The 12,785-nt window shown below is 41.7% G+C and overlaps 1 protein-coding gene across 1 annotated transcript in view; it reads right to left on the reverse strand.

Moving 5' to 3' along the window:
- Positions 1-949: 949 nt before the first annotated feature.
- Positions 950-12,785, reverse strand: part of TMEM62 (transmembrane protein 62) — a 50,728-nt gene continuing 38,892 nt past the window's right edge. Inside the window, exons 10-14 of the mRNA XM_019496518.2 lie at positions 12,656-12,769; positions 11,342-11,426; positions 8,629-8,733; positions 7,295-7,413; positions 950-4,472 (exon numbers count right to left, since the gene is read on the reverse strand). Coding sequence (XP_019352063.1) covers positions 4,146-4,472; positions 7,295-7,413; positions 8,629-8,733; positions 11,342-11,426; positions 12,656-12,769 — 750 coding nt within the window. The 3' untranslated portion in view covers positions 950-4,145. The remainder of the gene's footprint in view (positions 4,473-7,294; positions 7,414-8,628; positions 8,734-11,341; positions 11,427-12,655; positions 12,770-12,785) is intronic.

Genomic DNA, 12,785 nt, shown 5'->3' on the forward strand with positions numbered 1-12,785 from the left:
TCACTACTGACTGTACTGAAATCAAACTGATGTAATTTTTATTAACAACCATTTATTGTTACAAAGCCAAGGAGCATTTATGAACCAGAAGGAAAATGTTAAAAATCTAAAAGCCAATTTCTAAGCCAATCTCATGATTTTAAAATTGGCAATACTTTATATACTCCATTTCTTTGTCTCACATTGGCATTTTTACATGTCCTGTGGGACAGTTCCAGGTGCTTTAATTAGTGAGCTGCGCTAATTAAAAGCACCCATGTGTCATGTGCATCAACATCCCTGCACTGAAAAAATGGTGACGGGTTGCTTTGAACGAAAGCTCAAACATGTTTTATTTCAAAGTGCCCACCACCATTTTTTTCAGTGCAGAGATGTGCAGGGACACTGATACACGTGACACAGAAGGCTGCCAGAGCGCCTCAATTTCCATGCTCCATCAGACTCCATATAGTCTGCTCTGACTTGCTAGATTTCCAGCGTGTCGAAGCAGGCTCCGTGCATGTGTATAGGAGCCCACTATGCTGTGGCACAGTTGTTACTGGCTCACCTTTTCTATTTTATTTTACTACATCTTCTTCCTTTCTTTTGTCTTCTCTGCACCTTCTTTTGTCTTTTTCTTGTTGCTCCTGTATCCTTTGGATTCTTGCCACCTTCCTTGTTCCTTCACCCCCATCAGACTATATGGGAACATCTACTAGGAACTGCATCGTGTTGAACCATGTGTAATTTACTGACAATTTCCTGTCAATAGAAACAAGACACCTGAAGCCCTGTTTAGAAAAGTGGCTTATACAAATTACTGCATTAGCGGCTGCCACAAGAGCAGGCAGGGGGTGACTAGCTTTCATATATTTTATTTTTCACTTCACTTTTATGATAGCAGGTGGGTGGATGCAAGTTTATAGTCTTAACTTGTTCTTTCAATTATTTTTTTCCTTAGCTACCACCATCCTTTTCTACTCAGTTTATTTTCAAGACAAGAAATTTTGGCTTATCCAGTCAATAAATAAAACAGCAAGGGAAGATGTAGAAGTGCAAAAGGGAAACAGACAGGCAGCTAGCACCACACTTCATGGAGAAAAGGTAACAGCAGCAGATGTAAACTCCACAACCAGAAATGATTTAGCTTGGAAAGCGCTTTTAGTACACCTCTACCCATGCAATTTAGAAAAGTCACAAAACAGGGGCTCCTTTCCTCTAAGCTTTGAAAACTATGGAGCTGAGGTGGGTCTGTTTCCACTGGGATTGCTTCTCTGCGAACTGCACAAAAGAGAAGTTATTCCCACTTCCTAGGCCCTCCCAAAGTCTGCTTCATGGAAGCCCTTGGCTCACCTTACAAAAGGGGTTTTTTCAGGTTTATTCTCCTGGGCTTTGCTGGGCCTATTCAATCTGCACAAAGGTTCCAGAATCAGGTCTGAAGCACAAAGCTCTCATCTCTTTTTCATCTTACTAGTAAAGACTATATTCACCAGATGCATCCCTTTCTTTTCCAGTCTGTAGTTAAATGAGCTGTGCGCGTGTCAGCCATACTATGCAAGTTTTGTTAGACAACACGATTTCTCAAAAAGGCACAGAAATACAGGGAACCAACCAAACAACCAGTATTCCTTGGCATGCTAAATAACCCTTCTCAGCAAAGGCTCTTTCCAAGCTGCATTTCAACTTTCAATTCTCAACTTGGGCAGATGTAGGCTGTGCGGGCCGGGAGCGGTCCGAGGCTTTCGGGGGCGCGCAGGATGGCGGACTAGAATTAGGCACGGACGTGTAGCAGTTGATTAAAGATTATTTTACTTACACCATAGATGGTCGCGGTGCAGGCAGGGAAAAGCTTCGCTCAAGTTGCAGTTACAAAACTCGCTTGAACAAGACCCGTAGAAAACTCGAGCCTCTTGAAATAACCCGGAAAGAGCTCTGGATACACACAAAGTTTGCTAGGCTCCATGGAACGAGCGCACAGGGAAGGGTTCGTTGAGGGACTAGGCGGCGACGGGGAGAGGCTAGAGGTTGATCAGGCCCCTATATCCTTCTTAAGGCACATGCTGGGTTTGTTAGGCTCCGCAGCGCTTAGAGTTCTTCACAAGATGTGAAGTCCTCCTTCTCCTCCTCTTCCAGATGGTTGTGGAGTCCTCCAACTTGGGCGGAAACCGCTCAAGCTTCTTATACGGCTAGCAAGCCAATCGCTAGCCGCCACGTGGGAATAATTTAGAAACAGCCAATAGTGGGGAACAAATTTGCATGCGAATGGCGGGAACTCCTTTGCACCGGGGTTCTCTCTTTGCAACTGAGAATTGCACCGTGCAAAGAAAGCTCCTCGTGGCGGGAAATAATTCTGCAGTGCCAAAGCACACAAAATCATACCCTTGGGTCATGACATAGGCCTTTCAATGGCTTTTCTAAAAAGAGAAAAGTATTTATTCCTTCACCCATATTCAAAATAAGCTCAACTACTTCTGCTCAAAACTTTTGAAAGAAATATCTTTGGACAGAGGTGAATCAAGGAACGCTTTAGTTTGAAACTGAGGACAGTAAGTGAACACAGACTAAAATGGAAGCAGCACTGCAGCCTTAGCTTGCCTTTACACGTTAAGAGAAACAGTCAACCTGAAAGTTGTATTTACCTCGGAAAATGTCATAACATATCAAATTACTGAGGATAATTAGTAAGGAGAAATTCTCTATCTTACACAGTTTACTTTGTGTATTTGAATAGCCCCTCATGTGCAGTCCACTGACTGACAGAAAAGTCCCTTCATAAAAACCAATGAGCATAAAAACATTTTTAAAAGAAATTTAAAAACAACTTCAGGACATAGCATTTAAAGGGTGATCTCTCAGAAAATAGATTTTTTGTTATGTAACGATGTTATCTTAAATTAATTTAATAATTATTAACTTTAATAATGTCCAAAGGTCCAAATGGAATTTAAGAATTATAAAAAGGTCTCCCTCCATGCAAAGATAGTTAAAAAAAAACAACCAAACAACAAACCTGATCTATTGTAACTGAAACATCATAAAATGCATTTATCACTCCATCTGACAAATCACCGGCTAGCATTGCATAAAGAATCTTAACAACACATTTCCATGATCTGGCCCTTGCTTTGATCAATTCATGTATTTCTGTTCTGTGTTCTCCTAATAAACAGCTTAGAAAGGATGCTCTTGACTTCAAAAGACTGCTGTACTCTCACGCCTACTCCAAAACAATACTATTTTGAAGTAAAAAGAACTGTATGTTACCAATACTGCATGCCAAAAAATAATTTATTTTGTGCAAAGAAAAAATAGGGCTTTTAACCTCAGGAAACTGTGGAATCTTATATTGAACCTGAAAAATGATACAAACTTTACAGTACCATGTCCTCTACTCAGTAGAAATGCAGCTAGACAATGATCAGAAGAGTTTAATTCTGAAATCTGCCCTATTAGACAATACTAGTCTGCCTAGATACTTTATATCTGCAGACAGTCCACAACTCCTCTTCTCTCTCTTTTTGACTCCCCACTTTGGCTGCCATGGAGAAGCCCTTGAACAGCAAAGCTCCTTTCCTAGTCAGGGCACAGTTGCTGTTGACAGAATACAAGTGACCCCTTTACATTCACAGACAACACTGCCTCTTCACTATTTTCCAAGAAATAAAAAAATAAATCAGGGTGCTCATGCACACATACATGCACTTTATAAAGTGACTTACAATGCTGTATATCAGCTATTCAAACCCTCAAGAAGTATATTGGTACCTACCACAGAATACTTACTGTGAAGGCCACGGCTGTGACCATTATTACTCTCTATGTTGACATTCATCACAGACTAGTTTTGTAGAATCATGTGTAAATGTTGAAATAAAAACCAGAAGCACAGCTCTCAGGGCTTGCTATAAAGATCCACCCTGCAATTCTGCCAGTGTTTTAAAAATCAAGAATAATACATTACAAAGATTTTCTTCCATTCACAGGAGGTAAATCAAGCACTTGTCAGCAATACACCACAGGAAACCCTATCATCACACTGTTCTGGAGCAAGCCAGAAACTGCTGCACATCCAACGGCTCAGGCTGTACAGAAACCCATCCACATATAACCACAGTTCACAGCTTTTCAGTGTAAATCAAAAGACCTCCGAATACCTAGATTAGATATCAAGAGCTCTGACAGTTTTTCATTTCTACTATATAAGTTCTGAGTTCAGAAGTGCTCAATGTCCAGGTTCTCCATATTAGAACAAGGGTCAGCACCACCAGCCATGTTTTCATTGGGGAGAAGAAGAAAGCAAGAGTCCCATAGGTCCGCTGCAGGAAGTAACAGGAATAGAGCTGCCAGGTCAGGAGGAGTGCCATGGCAAGGTGGGCAGGCACAGCCCAAAAACATCTGACTTGGTAGATATGGGAGTGAAAGCTGAGACCCTGACAACGCAGCAACAGGCACCAGCACAGGTAAGCCATCAAGGGCAGGTTAAAAAACACCATCTGAAAAGGAGAGCAGAGAGAGAGTCAAACTTCAGTGTGTCAAATACCTTATGCCAAGTATGTCAGGGCATAGAAAAATACAAGGGGGAGAAAATACAACTGTTCTAGGGACTGTTCTGGTAACCAACACTAGTGTTTCACGTTCCTGGGCACAGTTCCTGGAATTGGAGCCTTATTTTGAGACTTCTGAGAAAACTGGGATTGTAGCAATCTATAACCAGGGGGACAGGTCAGATCTAACAGGAACTCTTACTGATCAGCAGGGCTTCAGGTTTTCTGTTTCCCACAGAAAAAAGGAAAAAACATGGATTTTCCCTTTTAAATGAGAGAAACATGGATTTTTCATTTTAATGGAGAAACACATGGATTTCCCACTGTTGCAGAAAGCTCTCTGTAGGTTTGCAGAGTTCCAGCATGCAAAGGGCTGGGGGGAGTGGGAGAAGGGCAGTCAGGTAGGGCGTGCCATGTGTGTGTGTGCACATGCACACATGCAAATGGCTGCCAGGCAGCCTGGAGAGCAGCTCCCGCAGGTAAGTTTGGTGGGGGGAGAGGAGCTTAAGGCCCCACAAGGGAGGGAGGAAGTTGGGCAGGATTGGGGCTGGGGCTGCTGCCCAGCCAGGCAGTGCATGGGACTTGGGGCCTGGGATTGTAATGTGCGGATACAGGGAGTGGGATGGAGCCACAGGGGACTTGTCTAGGGGGCAGAAGCTGGCTCCCTACTGCTACATGCACTCTTGGGGTGTGGCGGGGGGGGGGGGGGCACATGCTCCCCAGATCTGTGTACAGAGGAGGAGCAGGTATGGGCTGCTTGTTGTGGGCTCCCCCACTGCTGCCCTCCCTTGAGGCCTCTGCAGCTCAGTGGGTGGGACCTGGCTCAGCAGGGCGAGGAAGCTTGTTGCCACTGCTGGAAGCTCAACACTGCTATGGCAAACCACCTCTTGCCCAGCCAGTGGCAGTGCAGCATTGTGCCCAGGCAGGCAAGGGGTGCCTTACCAGGGCGGGGTGGAGCTCCTGGTGGCAGCATGAGTTTCCCCACCCAGCCCCATTCTGCCCTGCCATGCCAGGTCCCACCCACTGGGCCATGGAGGCCCCAGGGGGAAGGCAGCAGGGTAGGGAACCTGAGCCCACAGCCCATACCCCTCCCTTGGGTGGCAGCTGGGGCAATCTAGGAATATTCTGCTGCTTCAAAGGGATGGGATGAAGGAAAGAATTTAGCCTTAATTAAAAAGCTTCTGCCCCTCACTTGAATATAGAACAACTAGTTTTTAAAGATCATGAAAGGAGGCACAGCACAGAATTAACATCTAAGCAAACTTAACTGTATGAAAGGAAACTTGTTGGCAGAATAAAAAAGGAATTAAAAGCACTAATATGTTGAAGTTCTCCATATATCCTTAATCTGATAACCAGTTTACATACAGCTGCAATGCCACCCCTTCCGCTGCGTCTCAAAATTAATTCTATTTTTGCCAAACAAGATATTATCTTATTTTAGTCATATTTAGGAATGCACCAATATAATTGGTTGGCTATCGGACTGACACCAAAAAAGAGGAGAAATTACGTTATCAGGTTATTGGCTTTTTTGGTCATGGTAATTATGGCTGATCATTGCAGCCATGTGTCCAGAGCATCCTGGTGACCATAGTCTGGTCCCCGTGCCCTGCTGCTGGCCCAAACCCAGAGCAGACTACACGTCCTGGCAAGCAGTGGGAGGGGGTGCTGGGGAGCAGTCACAGAGCACCACACTCAGCAACAAAGGGACCACTACTGGCTGCTGCTGCTGCTGCTGCTGTCATGACAATACTGCACATGCAGCAGGGGCCTGAGCACCAGGGCTGCTGTGGAGATACACTGCGCGCAGGTGGGGTAAAGTGCCATGCAAGGGACATTCTGCTCCGCCAGGCATGAGACACCTTTGCAAAAGCAGCTTTTCCCCAGCAGCTGCGGGAGCTTGGCTCCACAGGGCCTGCCAGCACTGAGCAGTGGCATGCTGTGGGGCTCCAAACATTCCCAGGGCTGCCATCTGTAGAAGGGTCCAGCCCTCCTGCCTGGGACAGCAGCATGGGCTGCGCAAGGAATGGGGCTGCAGGTAGGAGCCATGGGCGAGGCTTAGGTGATGTGTGGGAATAAGGCAGTTACTGCCTTACTCAAGGGCCAGAGCAGGCAGGAGGCACGCGTGCACATGCGTGTGTGAGAGAGAGAGAGAGAGAGATAAATGCAAAACAAACAAACAAAAAAAAGTTTATTTATGTCAGTAGTTTAAAATGCTTTGCATTATTATTATTAAATACTGGTTCTTGGACTGGCATTGGCCGCTATGGTCAGTTAATCATCAGCTATCAGTATCGGCCAAGAAAGTCTTGGTTGGTGCATCCTGTCACATTCCTAAGTTTTTGAACCCAAGGTGAGATTTCTTGGTAGGTATCACATAACCAATAATGCTGTGTTAGTTAGAGGTCAAGCAAAAAGTAAGTTGGGGTACCTTAGAAACTAACTGTTTCAGAGAGGCATGAGCTTTTGTAGGTGACTGTCTACTAGATTTGAATCAATTTGTTTCTCAGATGCCTCCCTGTCATACTTTCTACCTATCAAACAAGTGTACACTACAAACACCTGTGTTCATTTGATCAAATATTCTTTAGCAGAAATGACTAGATGTAGTTCATGTAATCTACCAAATTCTATTTAACTTTGTGATCCCTTTTTAAAAAAGTCACAATATCACTATGCTTCACTCTCCATTTCTAAAATTCAAGAGCACTTTGGAAAAAATCTCACAGACTAAGGCTATTTATCAGTGTTCATCTCTGAATCCTTACCTGTAAAATACCAACTACAAATGTCAAGCTGCCTTGCAGGAAGTGGCCACCAACAAATACCCCAAAGGAAAAGCAGGCACCTATCTGGCCATCAATCACCTCACCCACAAACCAGGGTCCTGGGAGGAGGAAAGCAATTAAGTAATAACAGTAAAAATAATATAGAAATGACCCAAGTTTACTAGTCGTAAGAATGAACTAATTAAAGAAAAGTATTTGTAGTCTGTTTCAGATAAACATGACAGTCTGAAAACCAGTAAAATAAACATTTGTTTCTCATACGAGCAAAGCATGCTGCTGCATTGATTAATGCCATCTGATGCCCTCAACCAAGAATATGATTATGTAAATCTATCGTCTGTAAAAATTCTGATACCACACATGCCTGCAGCAAAATGTCATAAGTGATGCATCCACTGAAACTATCCTTCTGCAACACAGACCTTCCACCACCAGGATTGCTCTATGTTTGTGTGTTTGTCTTTCATATGTTGTTTTAAAACCTGTGCAAGTTACAAGTGAAAGTGGGCTTAGCCCTCTTGGTCTAGTAAACATATGCCTGCCTTCCAGAAGTCACCACATAATTTGGTACCATTTTTCTAAAGACCAAACGGAGTAAGCAGCGTGCTTATAGATCAGAGCTGAAACACCTCAGTAGCTTCAACATGGAATCTACATACCATGGATTCATGTTATGCCAAATTATAACCAGCCCTTTGTCTGCAAGATGTTTATAGATGTGCTCTGGGAGAATGATGGGCACTTTAAATAGAGCAGCTCCAAGAACCGCTCTAATTAAGGCACCTACAGTGTCATGTGTATCAGCGTCCCCGCACTGAAAAATGGTGGCAGAGGCACTTTAACTAAAGCTTGAACGAGCTTCAGTTAAAGTACCCCCCACTGCAATTTTTCAGCACAGGGACACTGATACAAGTGACGCTGGAGTCTGCTGGAGCAGACCATATTCCAGCAGACTCAATTAATCGAGTCTGTTCTGACACACTGCAATTACAGCATGGAGCAGCCTCCCTGCACGTGTATAGGCACCCTAAAACAATAAGTGAAACTCAAACTGAAATAAGTTTATTTTTAAATGTTGTCATTTTAGAATACAAATACACCATACTATAAGTCAGAATCCTATACAAATAAGGCTCTGGTCTTACTCAATAAGAATTCTTTAAGTTAATAACAGTGTATGAGTGATATAGCAGTGATGTTCCACAAATTATATAAGAGGCAAGGATTTCTTAGGGTGATATCTTTTATTGGACCAACTATGTAGCTGGGAAAAAAAGACTCCATTCATATCCCCCATGTTTTAAACTACTTACCCAAAACCGTGTATAAGCTTAGTATCAGAACAGAGTAGTAGAAGGTGTTTGTTTTGCTCAAGACATGAAGGGAAAAGGAGGTCGACATTACTAATCCTGGAGGTCCTAAATGAAAAGAACATTTCAGAAAAATTAATTTACAGTACAGACAAGACATGCAAGATACTTGTCTAAAAAAAAAAAAAAAATCTACAAAATGTTTATTTAGAATATGTTACAAAAAAATGTTACAAATTAACATAATATTAAATATATTTGCAACTGAAATGCATGGAAATAAACTGCTGCTACTGTTAATGTGGTAGCTGAGTGAAAACAAATTGTGCTGAAGGCATATCATTCAGGATGAAACTTAATTTGAAGAAACAATCTTTCACTTGAAACATTATTTCTTTGACTTGGTTCAAAATGCGGTTATCACTTGATTGCCAAACAGCTGTTAGGAATACTAATCCAATGACAGAATTTTCTAGCACTAACCCACTAATCTCTCCCCTACAAAACCTGGGAAAAAAAGCCAAGAAAAAACTACTGCTGCAAGTGAACATACTTAACTACAGGTGAATAAAATGGAGTGACTGTTGGAATATAGAGAAAATTAAGTTAATTAGAATGAAACATGGGAGAACATTGGCCTTAAACTGACACAAATGGCAAAATATTCAGAGTAGTAAAAAAAAAAAAAAAAAAAAAAAAAAAAAAAAAATTATATATATCTCCTAAGAGTGGGTCAATATAGACTAGATTAATCAGGGGAAAGGCCAAAACATGTTGGGTTTTTTTTTTAGCATTGGGTATTTGACCAGTCAAATAAAGTGAGGTCAACTGACCAATCTAATGTCAGTCAAATTTGTAAAAAATTGCAAAAAGCTCCAAATAGAAAATCTGTGCTTTTACTGTGTACTATTAAGAAGTGTATAAAAAACAATTCATATTTCTATCAAAACTACAAAAAAAATAGTTTTTTTTGTAAAACTGCTATAATCTTTGACTGGTCAATTAATTGGTCAATTGACCAGCTTGCCAACCCTACTTTTTATTTAAAACTCTAGTCCATACTTGCTAGAATCTGATGGCAAAACCTGATGGGTAGGGAAGGCAGCTGGCTCCAGCATTTCCAGCATGTGGGGCTTCTCTCCTGTGCTGCACAAATGCAGGGGCTGTGCATTCACGGTGGAGAGCGCTGGAGCTAGAGACTGCCCAGCAGGGGCCGTGCTCCTCTCCATGATGTGCAGCACTGGCTGGAGCTGCATCCTGCTAGGCATGAGTGCCCCTGTCTGCTGCTGAGCCATGGGGGGGTGCAGGGGGTCCCCACACTTACATACCCACACTCCTTCACACCCACACCCTGCCCCCAAAACCTCACATGTACACAACATACCCTATGTCCCCCCACACAGCCACACCCCCTTACAAATCCCCCCATATACACACAATATATAAAACTACATGTTTATTTTTGAGTTATTATGCAAATCACCTCTATATACTGTATGCAAATAGAAGTCATGACAAAAATATATTTTGCAATTAAAATATGTCATGGTAGGTGTTTGACTTTTAGTGTACGATTTGTTTTTTTTTTTCCTAGTTCTAAGATGGCAAGCTCCACTCCCAGAAGGAGTATTTCCAAGGGACAAGGGGAGGGACTTCCAGTGGCAAAGGTTAGGGGGTGGGACTTCCGGTCCTAAGATGGTGACCAGGGCAAATATCAAAGGGTGGGGCTACCCACGTGGCCCTCGAAAGCTCACCAAACCTCCTTAAGCGGCCCTCTGCCTAAAATAATCGCCTGCCCCTGCCCTAGAGCGCAGGACCGCCCTCATGAAATCAGCAGTTATCAGACCAATCTGTATAACGTTTGTTGGTTGTCTGCCAAGACATGGCTGATCAGAAGGTACTAGCTCTCATTTCCAGCTGCTACGTTTTATGAAGATAGCTAAAAATACATTATTCTCCTACATAAGCAGTTGCTGTAGTTACCACAAGGATGCTACATGACCATGAATATAAAGAGAGGGCCTACGCACGCATGAATGGAAAAGGAAGTGGTAACCACTTCTTTAAGATGTGCTCTAAACAATGTTTACAGGGTATGCTTCAGCAGCTTTAGTCTATCAAATCTCATTTAGCAAAATTTACCACTCCACAAAATATTAAATTACAATAAAGGAAGCAGCAGAAACCATACCATTCCTGCAGAAAATTGAAAGCCTAGTCATGCTGGATGAGTGCCCAAACCCATAAGAAAAGCTAACTGAGACAGAAGCCAATATTTGTTTAGTTTTTTGGGTTGTTTTTTTTGGGGGTGGGGGTGGAGGGGAGGGGGGCGGGGTTCTTTCCAATTGACAGTAATGACAAACCATTCTGTATCAACTACAATTAAACAGGCACAAAATAGTTTGGACTCTCTCTTTTCCTGTAAATAAAATGTTCCTGTAAGCAAACTGAGTTTAAGGCTTCTGTCTATGGGATTTTGTCTAAGCAAAGAGTACAGAATCAATCTAACATACTAGATATTCTTTGGCTGTTTTAGAAACAAACTGGCAGCTAGAAGGGATCAAATCAAGCTGGGAGGTACTATGTGCAAGGCTTTCATACTGAACTGCAATGTAATTATTAATGATGATTTTCTTGGCACAAGGATGAAGGGGAAAAAAAAAAGTCAGTATTGATTAAAAACCAAAACAAATCCAGACAAAACACTGGTTCCTACCTTTCAGCGTTGGCTTTTGAAGATATCTGAAAACAAGGAGCAAGAAGATCTGAACTGCAACAGTCACTCCAAAAAGTAATCGAGCCTGAAAGCGCACACACTGTTATTCTCATAAAACAAAACTTAAAAAAAAGTGACAGCCGCTTCCTGGCAGATGAATGTAAATATCAAAAAAAGTGAGAAAAGTAAAGACTTTATAAAATTAAAGTGTCCTGAGCTTCCTGATGCCTCATGTTAAACCATGGCATTAAAAGGGTAACCTAAAGCAAGCCAATAAATCAGCTAGGTTCTGCCTTCTTCAAATGAGAAACACTTTCACTATGAAACCACCATTTACTGGGCTATTACATTTATAACAATCTGCATATTAATACATGTGTAATAAACAATCAACCATTACGTTTCAGTATCTAAGCAAAATGGAAAATGAATTGTGCTGGCCACTTCATTTGGTTCCCAAGCTACTGGAATCACAAAATCTTCATTTCATTATGAGAAAGATCATCAATAAAGCACTTTAAAAAAAAAAATCTGTACTTGAAAATAATGTCTCACAAAGAAATTTTTCTTACTGTATACATTCAGAATGCTGTGCTGAAGAAAACTAGTTTTAAATGACTATGGTAAACATCAGTTACAAATTAAGGAAACTAATGCAGGGCTTGAGCGTCAGTCACAGTGCCACCTAACATGAGGCAAAATTCTTTCACAGGACTCTATCAATGCACTTTACTTATACAATGCCATCCTCTCATTTACTGTAGTTCTGGTCTTTTTATAAGGGATAAAATGCCGAAACAGTTGAAGTCAAAAAGTCAATCGGGTCAGGGTTTCATGTTTCATCTCTGCTATAGGTAGGCTCACTCTCAATGGCTGCTATGGAAGTTATTTCTCTAAGTATAGTGCTCTTGCATTCTGTTTTCATTAGTTTTCTTTCATTTTGGTCTGAACCTCCCTTTTGTGCAGACTACTTCAGTGGCTTCACTATAATTTGTTGTGCTTAAACAATACAAGCCTACTGTATGCACAAAACATGCATATGTCATTCGTGCAAAAATTAGCTATGAACACAAATTTTTTTTTCATTTGTGTGCGCAATCTGTGCACTTACATATATGAGTGGAACTTGGGAAAGAAAATTTGAACGTATCCATGAAAATTCTTAAACGGACCTTATGTGTACAGCATGGTAACACTTAAATAACTCAAATATTAAAAAATATATTCAAAGCCACTGAGTGTTAAAGAAATGGCTCCTACACTCACTGGAGGAAGCAAACAGGTACGACAGCTATTTTGGCTGAAAGCACTCACCAAGATGTAATGGTCCGTAAGGAGAATGAAAGAGGACAAGAAGCCAAATTTGAGAGACAGATTTTCTCCCATAGCAAACATATGACCTTGAGTGCTACTCTTTCCAGCAGCATCCTAGATGTGAATAAAA

This window comes from Alligator mississippiensis, chromosome 2 (assembly GCF_030867095.1).
Source record: "Alligator mississippiensis isolate rAllMis1 chromosome 2, rAllMis1, whole genome shotgun sequence".
NCBI classification, from domain to species: domain Eukaryota; kingdom Metazoa; phylum Chordata; order Crocodylia; family Alligatoridae; genus Alligator; species Alligator mississippiensis.